The sequence below is a fragment of the Melanaphis sacchari genome, unplaced genomic scaffold (assembly GCF_002803265.2).
Source record: "Melanaphis sacchari strain LSU unplaced genomic scaffold, SCAv2.0 Contig0_pilon_pilon, whole genome shotgun sequence".
NCBI lineage: Eukaryota > Metazoa > Arthropoda > Insecta > Hemiptera > Aphididae > Melanaphis > Melanaphis sacchari.
Window position 1 is genome coordinate 129799 of NW_020270366.1, and position 15203 is coordinate 145001.

Sequence of the window (15203 nt, forward strand, 5' to 3'; positions counted from 1 at the left end):
AATAATATACGTAATAGGTATATACAAATATAATTATGTACAAGGACGACGTTACGTTTGTGGGGTCGTTTCGAGTACAGAAGACGATAACATTATATTTGCACGCTGTTATTAGTGTTACATACCATGTAGTATGAACAAAAAAATTAGTGTTTACTACCTTTACTCCACAGTCCTGAAATATTACATATTATTGGACAGCATTTCTCGTCCGACATATGTACTAGACGTAAAACGACGTACGTTTATAACAGTATAGTGTCTTACATTGCCGTCGTGCACCTAGTATCATCTGTTGTGTCTTTAGCAGCCAACCCATGTATGCAATACGCGTGTATTACAAGTATATTATGCACGTTAGTATACTGTACGACGTTCGACAACTTACGTCGTGTTTACGAAGATGGTGACCGGTGACGATCTAAAGTCTAAACGTAACTCGACGATTTGCAAACCAATATTATTGAGAAATTTTAAAAAATTTTACATGATTCTCATCCTCGCTTTTTAAGTAATTTTTTTATTGATTTGAAAATTCCAAAAATTTATTTGAAATTGGTTTGTGGTATAATGTTGTATTATAGTTTTAATCCGGTCGGAGAATCGGTATTTCCTAGTTGGGGCTTTCAAAATGTTTATGGGACTGCAGGTTAGGTCCCCAATTGTCGGCGGGGGGTGCACTGAGCACGGTGTTGTGTCATGTTGTGCCGGATAATCGGCTTATAATGGTGGATTACAATTTCTCGTGGAGGTGTTACACCAGAACGAAATGGGAACCTCTAACAACCAACACTGTGCTTACCCTCGCGAAGATACCGGATCCATGGGTTGGCGGGGATGTACTCTGTGGGGTGGTGTCACACAATTATTCCGTAGAATTAAACAGGACATCGCATATCGGAAGACAAATTATGTATTTACGAGTATATATAAGTGTTATAATAGTACAATGCGTATATTTATTTTTAATCATTAAATAATAATATATAGGTACAAAAATATAATATTATAATATTGTTTATCGTTCGCCGCGACGACGAGTGCGTGTGAGCAAAAGTAAAATAACATATTACACTAAACATATAAACACGTCAGACTTTAGTTAAGGTTCGATAATTACTATTACAATCATAGGTGGAACGCGTTTTTATATCACCCACGCAGGCAAACGATAAAAGCACCGAATATAGCAGGATAAGTGGGCGATGGTGACCAACAGAAACCGATAGTCGGTTGTCGTTAAATTCTTTCGGTATATTAGTACGAAAGCGCGATTTTTTTTTCTTGCTAATCTCAAGAGTAGAACATCATCGGTTCATGGCACCTTTGATCTATAGTCGATGATGGATACGTCAATGGTCCGTGATTGTGCCACGCTGTCTGTAGTGGCCAAGATGATTGGTAATCATTGCAATACGCCGTTTCGGGCCACGTCCTATCAATAGGGTGTGGCTGCTGCTGCTGGTGCTGAGTGCCACTTGGTTTTTGAAGCCATCTGTCCGGTTGGTAACTATGGTCATGCCCAGTTTGCTCGGTGGATATACCAAGTAGGTGGTCAAGACGTTGTGGTTCAAAGTAACCAGAATCATTGAGACAGTGGCTCGTTGCTGGATGTTGGTGGTGCTTAGATGATTCCTTTATGGGTGTTGAAGTCGCCAATGGCTCGGAAATTGGCGAGCAAGGTTTCTTCTGCTGTGCCAAAGCACATGTTCCCGTCGAAGAAGTGATCTGTAAATGTTAACAATTTTCCTTTTATAACAATGTCCAATAAACGATAATAAAAGTAATTGTAGGCGTGGAATGTAAATAACATCATTTTTTTTTTTTTTTTTTTAATAGTAAATTGTATAATATTGTATACTCGTATTGTATATTTTTGTCCCCTATTCTCATAAAGATAAAATCAATAGACGTTGGAATTTTTTTTTTGTATTTTAATATTTTTATTTTACAGCGTGCTACATAGTTAAAGAAAAAATTAATATTTTTGTACATTTCTAAGAAGTGTAAGGATCATAAAATATTTTAAAATCATTTTATTTACCATTGGCAGTCAACTTAAAATATTTTTAGTTACACATTAAAAATATTATTAAAATTAAAATAAATGATATTTTTTATTTTTAACACAACTTTTTGTCTAAAAGTTCTAAAATAGAATATTAAACACCAATTATTTTTCTCACATAATTTCCAGTTGAATTATTAAACTAATTTTTGAAAAAAAAAATCATAATTTTTATCATTATGATTTTTAATTTTTTAAATACATAAATATATAATTTTATATTCTGAAGCAAAATATTTTTTAGAGTATTTCAATACATAAAAATCAATACTCAGACTATTAGTATAATGATTTAAAATATTTAAAGATGAGATAATCGAAATAGTAATTAACATTTTGTGGAATATCCCCGTACCACACTCCACTCCACTCCACTCTTTGAAACTTTAAATACTTACATTTCGCATAAACTAGTTGTTCGATTTCGATTAATGTATATCATAATACTTCAAAAAATATTCTGCAGCAGAATATAAATTAACCACGTGGTTATTCCAAAAAAAAAATGATTTTAAAAATGATTATTATATATTATATTTAAAAAAATGTTTTATTTTTATTGAAAATCATTTTAAGACGAATAGTTTTAAAATGTCAATAGATTTAAAAATACTACGTAATATTTAATAAAATAATCACCCTACATAAACATTTTCGTATAATTGTCAAAATTTCACTTTATTAATTCTTTTTAAAATGTTTATAGTATTTAATTAAAAATAATTATAATTTTCTAGTTTGATTTTTCGCTATAATATGTAAAAACTTAAAAGTAAATAATATTTTACTCACTTTATTGCCTTGTTGGCTTATGCTGACTGTTACGTCACCCATGGTAAGCATTAGTGGTTGGTTTTGGTCTAGTGGTGATTGTTCGGTAGTCTCAACGACTTGTAGTGTATGGGATAGTGCCCAAATGTAGTTGTGTGCGAATCTAAGAGTTTCAATTTTTGTTAATTTCGCATCATCTGGGTATGTTGGTAAAACACATCGAAGTCTATCCAAAGCTTCGTTTAACATGTGCATCCGATTTCGTTCTCTGTCATTGGCTTTCATGCGACGGTGTTTTTTTATTTTAATCAACTAAAATCAAAAAAAAAAAATAAAAAAAATAATTTATATTAATATTTTTCAATTTTTTTTTTTTTATTTGGTCCCTATAAATTTGTTATATTTTCCTATGGCATTCTAACTATATTATTTTACCTGCATAGGACTTCGTTCTCTCGTTCTTCTTTGACGGCGTTTTTTTGGTTTCACTTGTAGGTCATCGTCGGCTAAACTTACGGACGAAGCAAAACTCTCCGAACCCATTGTATCGTCAAACGAAAACGTAGCTTCATTTTCCGAGTCAAAGCTCATTTCAAATCCAGAATCAGAACCGTCAAGACCGTACAAACACTTCGGATCCATGGTCGCCAAGAGACTGGTTATACACAAACACTGAGCGTTAGATCATCGCACCCTCGCAGAAACTCGTTCGGGGGTGGGCGGGCCAGCTGTTTTACTATTGGACAAGTGCAACACCCTCATCATTGTCATCGAGTTTGGGGTGGGGGTATGTTTTGCTGTGGCTGTTTTAGATTCTTGATTATTTTATTCGTAAATCGCAAATTTTATACTCACTTTTTCATCGGGAATTCGTTTCGACACATAAACCACTTTTTAGCAGATGTATATGTAGCGCCGATATTTTCCGAAGAAAATCAAAAAGGGTTAACACATGTTTTTTATAAGGTACTTTTTATAATATGGAAGCGTAAACGATAAATCAAATAATAGTCATTTAGCCTGTAACGAATTGTAAATTATTATTATTGACGCGCCGTGTATATAAAATAAATAGCAATAAGTGGAGTAGAGCGTTGTGAACTCGGGATAAGGCGTCAAAAATCGAAAACACCCGTAAATCAAATTATAGCATAATATTATGTAACGGGGTAAAGAGTAGGTATATTATTTTATTTTTGTAACGAATATTTCTAAGCAGCTGGCCATCTGTATATATTATATAGGTCTCAAAAATAATACATGAAGATACACCAACCATGGGTGTGCACAAACTGTTTAACCTATCTAATTTTTAACATTGATGTAAAAACCACTGTGATTCTGATAAACGCATTAAATTGTGTTGCTCAGGAAGCCATAACGATGTCCATTAGGGCATAAATTTAAATGAGAATGGGCACACGCGGCAAAAATGATGATTATTATCATACTATTAATGTACGTACTGTTTTTAAGCTCTACGGCCCATGTTATACGATGCCCGTTATTAAAATGTTCCGGATGACGTTTATTTTATTTTTTTTAACCAAAATCTATACTAGCGACGTGAATCCTAGCGGCGTCAATGATCCAGAAATAAATCCCGTGTCGCACGAGACGTGTTCCGTGGAACATGTTTGTGGAATACAATGTTTCATCACGTATTCGTTACCTTTGACCACATCACACTTGAATAACGCTATTGGTATATAGGCAATAATTATTATAAGTTATGTTAGGCATATTCTTGGCAGGTGGGCTTAAAACATAGTATTTACATGAGTATTATCTGTTATGGTTAAATGATTAAATTTATCAAATTAGCATACACGCAATTGCTATGGGTAATACTATTTGCAGAATAAAACGCTATAGGTACTTAACACATTTAATGTTATACATACTAATTTTGGTTCTATATCCGACACGCCAATGCTCAATGCAATAATTATAATGTAGCATTTTACTTACCTGCGATGATAAAAGACATATATTACCTGGTATAATACTTTAAATAAAATATGTTGTTTGTACCATGTGAACATATTTTTACTTTAGATGGCATTGTTATGATGTGAAAAAAAAACACTCGTCCGTCTAAATTACCGTTATATTATGAACATAATATATCTTCTTTTCAGGACGTGGTCTTATAAAGAAACTGTTTCAGTGTAATGTTTGTTCGGGTAACAAAAATAAATAATTACCAATGGCAAATTAATAATGATAATATTAAACTGCTTTTATAGTTTTCGAGATAACTTTTTTGGTGGCTTCTGTTTTACTAAGAAATTGTTATAATTATTACAACCACTTGTAATACAAATGAAATAAATGAACTGAAAAATAAATGCAAAAACAAAAGATATGTTTAATTACGATATTTTTCATTGAATCAGTTTTTGATATGCTCTAAAAACACATGTTTCAAACGTATCCAATAAAGCGAAAATGTATTTATTTATTATTAGTTTTGTGTCTGTATATAAATAACAGACATGTTTTGTGATTAATGTTTATGTTTAGATAAGTAGATATCTAATAAAAACTATATTTTTCGTTTCAGCTATTGTTGTTTTAGCTTAGACAAGTTAACTTATGTTTAAACATGTTACTATGCTATTTTTTAGACATTTTAAAACTTTTTTTTGTATTTTTACAATTCTATACAATAAACAATGGATTATTTTTGATTCAACAGACGTTAATCATACTATCACAATATAACGGACGTTACGCATTTTACCGTAAAAACTATTAAGCTATTTAAATGTTTATATATACGAGTACAATTATACCTATTATCATTTATCGGCCTTACATGCGTTAGACACTGCAGTACAGTGATCCTTTTTGCGGTAATATAATATTAAAAGTTTCGGCCGAATTACCAATTTGCACTGCCGCGTCGGGTACAGAACGAGCGTGAATAAAAAATAATAATAATAATAATAAAACAAAAAAAAAACTTTTTGCATTCGTATTGTATATTATACGTGTATAGGTTTTGGGGCTCCACAAACAACCGGAACAAAACGGGTTCCATTGAAAAGAAAAGGGTTGGTAAATTATTAACTGGACCCTTTTAGGGGTTTTTCGTTTCAAAGATCACTCTCCCTCTTTTGATGTATATACTTTATACACTTTTTTTTTTTTGTTCATTTTTAAACGAGTATTTTGCGACAATGTATTCATATGCATTATACGTACACGTAAAATCGATGCACCCGGCCGTCTATTAGTGCGTCAACAAGGCATTACAAGTCGGATTATCGTTTATTTACTTATCGGTCAAATCAAAAATATATATGACTTGGCCTTAAAGGTTCTACTTTTTTACCGTAAGCCGTATTACATGCATATTAATATTTAATAGTCAGCGGTTTGTTCATTAATTTATCGTTTAAAAAGTTTTTGATAGAAAAATAAAACTCTGGTGATTATTATAATATAAGCATATCGTTCTTAAACGTTATTACTTCTCAAAAAAATATTCGAACAATCTTTTCTTTCTTAGAAAAAAATTTTATACACGCTTTTAAAGTGGACGAAATTAATTTTATTCATAAATAATTATAGTATAATATATAGTATACTATACTATAAAGTGCCACAGAAGTATTTTTTTTAATTTTAAAATTTTGATTAATAATGTTTTAATACTTTTATAAGTTTATATCATATAATTATTTCATTTTAAAATACTCATTACTTCAGTATTCTATTTATTTTATAATATTTATATATAGTGCTTTTCTATACATTAAAACATTCCAAGTTTCGTGTTGAAAACCCATGATCTTTATTTTCTTAATTTATTCATGCATATATTACATAATTACATTACTAATGATTTTCTTGCATTTTAATTGAAATTTGCGTACCTGTAACATTTCTGCTACAATAAATAATTAAAAAATATTTACATCTTCGAAAAAAAAAAATTAACAAACACACAAGATATTTAACTTTAAGCTATTCAATGCAATAATAGTTTAGGAATCAGAATAAATAATGATCGTAGAATATGTTAAAATCATCAAAGCTTGGTTATTCTAGCACAGTTATTAATTGTATATGTTAAATATAATTTTCTTTTTTTTTTTTTCATTAAATGAAATAGCAATTTTTATTTTTGTAAAATCAGTATCTACAAACCAACGTTCTCATAGAAACACACATAATTGCCCTAAATAGAATAACAGGATAAGTGTAAGTGTACAATGAGTCAATGAACAACCAGCTTAACGTTTGTTATTTTTATTATTTTGTAAGCTCTGAACAAACTATGAGATATATTTTAATTTTTTTCTTATTTAGTCTGAAAAAAATAATTTCAAAAAGACTCAAGTTCTGTAGATTAATTATAATGAATAGCTAAATTATTTTTATGTTACTGGGAGTTGTAGAGTTGTATTTATCTTGTAATTTGATTAAATCGTTGTATTTTCAAATAACTATTATAGTTATTAGTGTGATAAATATATTTTTTCCATTAATGAAAAAAAAAACATACTATAATGAAAAAACATTGAAAAATTCAAATCAGATTATTGATTTCTGATTAAATAGTAATAATTAGCAATATTTACTTTTACGGGTTTCATGATTCAAATAAACATAGAAAATTACATTTAACGGCAACTAATTAGTAATTTATTACACCGAACGTTATAGTTAAAAACATCATCTGGGTTGTTTGTTTTATTGTTTTCCTGATAAATAGCCAAGCGAATTTTTTCCATACCTTAACTATACGTATTACTCCGTGACGTACATAATAATTAATGGCGGTGCGTAATCATACACACGAAGAGAAATAAGTAAAAGTTACATTTTGATATTTGATAACCGTGATGAGTGGGTAGGTGGTAAATAAAATATTATGTTGATGATAATTATTGATGTAAGATATTCGTAAACTATAAATCAGGTGTTTTTAATAAAAAAAAAGTTAATAAAACGCCATTGATTTTGAATATTGAATGACCAATGGTGACCAATAACTATTTATAAAAATACCAATATCAATGAAATTCTATTTACGAAAAAAAAAAAAATCTAAATAATAAATTTATAAAAAAAATAGAATAAATAGAAATATTTATTAATAAAATAAATATTATTAGTTATTATTAATAAATGAATTATTATTAGTTATTATTAATAAATGAATTATTATTATTTATTTATTTATTTATAGAATAAATCTATTTATTTGTATATTTATAAAAATCTATTTAAACATTTTAAATAAATAAACTTTGTTATATTGGACTCCATTCAAACGTTTATTATCAATGGAACTCGATATGTATTCCATTTAATATTATTTTGATATAATATATGTGTACACCGCCAATAACATGCAATAAACCGTGTATTAATATTACCTAAATGTACTATTAATAGTTTGTCGTTTAAAGTTTTAAATCGAATAACTTGTATGATATATTTTGGTAATCGTGCTTAAATTTCTAAATTACAAATATTACTGATTAATGAATATAAAAGTATAATACTATATTAAATTTCCGATTTTTTTCCTGGTTAATACGATTTATACAAATTATAATTCGTAATTTGTTTAAGTTTTAACTCCATCTGAAAACGTAAGTTTTTAATTTGATTCTTCAGCTCCAATATTTTACTGAGATTTCTTTAATTTCATAGATAAAATAATAATGTTCGCCGTGGACTGGCAACTTATTAGTTATGATTATATACTTGTTAAATTTAAACGTCTTGACTACCATGTATTATAATAATTTACAACATCAGTCGATCACGTATCGTGAGCGGAGGAAGTGAACAATATCCTCTCGGGTATTGCGAACTTATAATCACATTTGTGGGGGGATTTTAAATGAGAACAAGAAATAATAATGACGTATGGATTCAACGCTATGCTATAAATACACGTTTGTGCAACTATACTACTTTTTGTAAACGACTTAACGAAAACGCATTAAGTATATGTCCCACAGTCTTAAATATTAATTGTATAAATTCATTAATATTTTCACAAAAGCTCGATAGACAACGTTATTCAGTCACTAGTTATTAATTATCCATTTTCATGAAGTTTTTATTGTTATTTATTTATTTATTTTTCTTTCAAGTCCACAATACACATAAAGAACAGCACTTTTTTTTCGCTGATTTTATTATTGTGTATAAGAGCAGTTGTTGTTTCCCGACGCAATATTATGCGGGTCGTTTGCGAAATGATGGATTTGGAAGTGAACAAAAGCCGCGATTGAAATTGTTGTCCTAAGCTTTTATCGCATATTCGACTCCAATGTATATTATATTATACGTGCGTTACACGTGTGTGCTGAACACACATACGAATAATAATAATAATAATAAAAAGTTGAAAAAGGGCGTTCCAGACCGTTGAACCTAACAGCACCTGTCAAATTCTACCCCGCGACACAACTCTGATTTCTAGTCCGAACAATAATATACGGTAATAGCTCCGACACTGACGCCCTCGAAAAGCCATTCGGCTGTGACTTTGAAACCTATTGCACCGGATATGAATTATGTACTGATTTCGGCTATTATTATTATTATTATTATTATTAATTTCTTGTATTATATCATGTATGTAGTTTCTTGGAAAAGCAAAAAAAAAAAAACCGATAATTTATCTCTAAGTCTTTTGTTGTAAGTAATGAGCTTGCATTCGAGTTCAACAATCGATCAGTAAATACTATAATAAATTGTATGTTATTTAAAATCTTAAGTACAGAAAACACTAAATCTTTTGAACAATTTAATCAGAATACGATCGAAATACAAATATACAAAAATTAAAGTTAATAGTATTAACTATTAACTAATATATGCAGTATAAGGATTATGTAATCATACTAATTGATTGAATTAGTTTTATATAGCTTATTTACCTAAGGTTCTAATTATTTAAATAAAAATATTTCTCATTATATAGAAAAAAAATTATCTTTAAATACTGATACATATGAAAGGCATACTATATAAAGGTGTTCAATATCATCAGTTATACAAAATATAATGAAATGAATATTTTTAATATTTTGGACAGGTTTGAAAAAGTTTTATATCACTTATACATTAATCTGTACATAATACTCTTTGAAAAGTATTTAAATAGTTATAATTGTTGTTAACATTTTTTTATTATAGTCTAAAAGCACATTTTGTATGTATCTATTTATATTGTGAAAAGTATTATTCATAGCAAGTTATTCATATCTTAACATTCTAAGAAAAGTATATTCTAAAAAACGAAAACAATTTATATGAACGAACTTTTAAAAGCTTTATTAGAGAACGGTTATTTGTGAATACCAGTCACGATGCTGTTCGATTAGAACGATTTTTATCATAACCTAGAGATTGACAGATGAGATTGATAACTATATGAACAATAAATATCGCAGTTGATAAAAAAGGTCCAAAATATTTGAAATCATTTGACACAAAAATTTTGAAAGCCTATATTCAGATAGATGTGTATTACAAAATGTGATGTTTTATTGTACTAGGTAGCTGAAAATAATGTTTAAAAACTTTGTGAAATATCCACAATACTAATGCGAACGATGAATGTTCCAAAATTCAACGACGCAGTGTCGATATAGGCATTGATAAATCTCATTAGTCAATAAAGTGTCTATAACAACTAAAAACCTAATAAACTTTTTTTTTGTATTTTGTTATTTTTTTATTGCCTATAACGGTCGGATAAAGTAATTATGTACGATACACGTTACAAACACAAAGACGAGTGTATTGTGTATATACAACCGCACAACACAGTGTTTATCAAAGAGGCAAAGAGGATTATGCATAATAAAATCGCGATCATCCTCTTTTGTTATATTGTGATTATTCTGACCTCATGACCACGCAACGACGACGGCTACTACGCCGCGGTCGGGACCGTAATACAGGCGACTGTTTATTTTCGTTGCTAATGGATAAAACATTAGGTGAACAACAGGAAAATATTAAACAAAAATAAAAACCCTATTTTGACGTCACACTTTGCTTTTATGAAGAGCTCACACACACACACACACACACACATTCGCGCGAGCGCGCGCGCCCTGATACACGCACGCGCGGGGCAAATGTGCCAATAATGCGATTTAAAAACCAAAAATCGGAGCAGCTGCACATGCCGCGGCCACCCCGACGCTAATCAGGACTGGCAGCCGTGACTCACCGTGTTTCACGACACTGCACTGTCGAGACACAATATAGTTTAATTTAATATTATGCGTGATACCTATATACCATATTTGATATTATTTAATATGATGCATGCTTCCGTTTCTACGACCGCAATTATAATCGTAAAATAATATATCGGAATTCATTTGGGTTGTGGTGCTGTTTTATTTGTTTTGAATTTTCTTTTTTTTTTCCATGGATATCAAATACGTCATGAATGGAGAATGTTGTACTTGTACGATAATAATTTTATATAATGCTTACGAACTTACGGTACCTACCTTTAATTAAAATTATTCTAATCAAACAACGACAGTAGATGCTGTTTCATTTCGTGTGTTAATAACAAATGAAATATTTTACAGATGATAATGAGAATAATTTATTACGTGGTTTGTAAAAACAAGAAGAGATTAAAAAGGAAACACCACATTTCGAGTAAAAAAAATAATAGTCATATTACTGAGCCAATTGTCGTTTAACATTGAATATTGTATAATATCTATACTTTTATAGCCTGGGCTAAACAAAACATTAAATGATAGTTTCCATTTCCTAGCCACTATAATTTATTATGTATTATTATTTATCATCATATTGTTTTATAAGCATAAATTAATTACATCTATTGAACAAATAGTGAATACAATGTTATATAATGTGTATTCAATAATATTGTAGTATTTTTTTTAAATATTTACTCAAGGACAAGATATGATACCTATTATATCTGTAAAGACATTATACATTTATGTTTTTACAATAAACATTATAAAGATCTATCTACTATCTAGCTTAAAAATTCAGAAAATCATTGGAACATTTATTTTAATACATTTTAATGATAATTAAATAACGGGTGTATCCAGTATCGTATATTTTAATATATTACAGTTTTTTTGAAGGTACTATATTCAATAATTATTTTTAATTTTAAATATAGAAATTTATAAAACAATTCGTCATGTAAAATCTGTTTACAATATAATAATATAAAGATTTTATATAAAACTTTTGAAAGAATTCTTCTTTGTGAAAAAGTTTTTACGTTCATATTAAATAAAAACAGAATTGTTGAGTGACAAAATAATCGTTTTGTCGTGTAATAGACACTTAAATTTTTAAGGCTTATTTCATGGGAAAATTGTTAAGAAAAATAAATGTACTTAATATATTCCTTTATCACATTTTGTTACAAAACTAAATCTATTTATTTAGACTATTTGAGATTTGAGGACTTAAAGTGACATTAATTTTTGATTTAAGAAAATTTAGGTATATAAGACTATCGATTTATTCTTTTGTTGTTGTTGTTGTTATTAGGAAGAGGGGGGTAGTAATTTGTATAATATTTTTCTTATAATAAGCTTAAATTTGGCTTAAAAATAATTTGATCCTACAAATGACACATCATTAACAAAATACCAAAATAGGTATATTATATAGATTTGATGATTTTGTCAAAAAACAATTTCAAATAAAAAGTGTATATTATGTGATTGTTAATACTTGAATTTTTTTTTAAATAAAAAAAGTTAATTACATACATTTTAATATTTCTAGAGAACATTTTTTTATAAACAACTTTTAATCTAATTATATATTATACATATATCATTATAAATAAGGTATATTAAAAATTATAAATGACGTTACAATAACATTTTTAATAAAATATTATTATAAATTATAATTAATTATATTAAGTGAATGGTTAGGCAATTTAATTGGTTTTTTTTTTTTGTGTAATATAACAATAATTGTTATCTTAGCTCTAATTATTTTAGAGCTGATTAAATCATATTTAGGGACTGATTTAAACATTTTTATCTTAGAATTACGTAATTAAAAAGTTTAAATTAGTTTGTTTTGAGTTTATTTCATTATAATGTAATTATACATTTAGATAGATTCCTATAATACATTAGTCACAAAGATGTATTTCAATGGATTATACTAAAATGTACATTACATTTTAAGAAACTCGAATATATCTTCTCATTCATATTTTGTATAAAATCGTATTCGACAACCCCGCATACATATTACATAACATTATTACATAGTTAGGAACGTCCGTTGTATAAAAAATTTAACAATAAACAAATTTATCAATACTCGTTCATACATTTTCTTCAAAATTACTACAAGCTACAATACTCACAACCATAAAAATATATCATGTAGTATCTACTATAATATTAAGACACGAAACACGACATACAGAAACGAAATGGTATAATGTATTATGTGTTAGAGTAATATTAAAAAAAATATCATAATAATAAAATATATTGTAATTTTAAATGGTCATATCCAGTTATTTTATTCGTTTCTCTAATGTAAACCATAAATAAATTGTGTTTGTCCATTTCATGAAATAGAAAATAGTATCAATTTCGAAGTTATAAAACCGAATTCGTATGTCATTTCCAATAGATGATACGAATTTAAAAGTATAGGTTAGTGAACAACTCACTATAGAACGCCACCGCAGTTGATTTAACCACCGAAACACGCTATGATATGTTATTATTATTATATATTTTTATTATGAGCGTAACCCGACCACCATAACAATAATAATATAACGTAATCAGAACGGCAGGTATTCTGTTCCGTGGCGATTGGTGTACATAGTTTCGAACGTTAACGGAATACTAGGTCTTTAGTCGGCGGGGACCCTTTGGTCTTTGGTCGGATTTCGGCACTGAATATATTATGTTATTATGTTAAATAATAGTCTAACACTTGCCCCTCTCCCCTTTCGCCAACCACGAATTATTGCACTGAATTTCACACATTTATATACTTACATCCAAACACAACAATACTGTAATCATTTATTATTATATTGTATGCCGTATAGAATTTAATATTATTATTATCGTTACTATACCAGGAATAATATAATATATAGTGATTATACACGTATTTTTAGATAAATGCGAGATCCGCGAGTATAGGCAAGGATGAAATTCGAGTTTTCAGACCTCGAGCGTTAAGAGAGTAAAAAAAAAAATAAAATAACGTTATCATTCGTCTATGTATCTAGTAGGAAAAAAACATAATGGTGAATCTAATTTCGCCTTATTCATAGACGTTCAATGACTAATTCTGGACCGTCGTAATGATAATTCGTGCGACTTCTTTTTACGCGCACGATGACTGTGTTCGTTTTGTGTGCCAGATTTGCTTTGCTCGCGTTTAACAGCACATCATTACGCTACTTTTATTATTGTATTTGTATGTATAATATGTAAATATTACACTGAGTGCAATATATTAGGCGCTCCAGCCGTGTTTATTATGTACGATGGACACGGTTCGTGATCGGTCTAATGGATCATCAGTCAGTCTCAGCAGTATACATTATACTATTTATTGTCATATTGACGCTTTGTCGCGCACTTTCACGCGCAACAAGCGCATACTTTGTCTAAAAGTCGTCTGAACTGAGATTATATATTGTGAAATAATATAAGTGAAAACGAATTCGAAATTCCATTTAATATTATCGTAACCGAACGGAGTCTTGGGACATTTCACGTCGTAGTATAATATATTGTTACTTTGTTAAACTATATTATTAGGTATTCGCTAAAACAACGAAAACGTTTTTCTCTTCTCGCTGTAACGTCAGAATATAAATGTATTTTTACCATAAATAAAGAAACGCACTTTATTTTTATTTATTTTATTCAAAACTTAACCAAATTACAAACATGTAGTCTTGTCAGAGAAGAAAATATTTGTTTTGTTATTTTAAACCATTTTCATTTTATACGTTACTCCTATTACTAAATTCCTCAACACTCGTGACAGTATTTACAATAGGTCGTTAATATTTTAAATAACAATAAAGACGCCTCTTAAACATTGATCATTGTTTACCATGCATAGGTACGTATTTATTAATAAAATAAATGTTTTTATATAATTTTACAAGTGTAGTATACTGCATGAATGTATTCTAATTCTAAAATTGTAAGTAGTAAAATAATTATTTTATTATTGATTTATCGTGAATGCTAACATTGGATATCAACAATAATTAATAACTATTTAAATTCATTGCTATTGTCAAATATAATGATTAGTGTAAAGATCCTTTTTTGTATTTTTTTTTTACGTCATC

General features: G+C 28.7%; 1 protein-coding gene across 1 annotated transcript; it reads right to left on the bottom strand.

The window, feature by feature from the left end:
* Positions 1-956: 956 nt before the first annotated feature.
* On the bottom strand, positions 957-3481 carry LOC112594219 (neurogenin-2). Its single transcript, XM_025338904.1, has 3 exons — positions 3275-3481; positions 2861-3151; positions 957-1728 (listed from the first exon to the last, which is right to left on the bottom strand). Exons 1-3 carry the CDS (start codon positions 3479-3481, stop codon positions 1294-1296), a joined length of 933 nt encoding a protein of 310 aa, XP_025194689.1. The 3' UTR covers positions 957-1293.
* Between the last annotated feature and the right edge of the window lie 11722 nt (positions 3482-15203).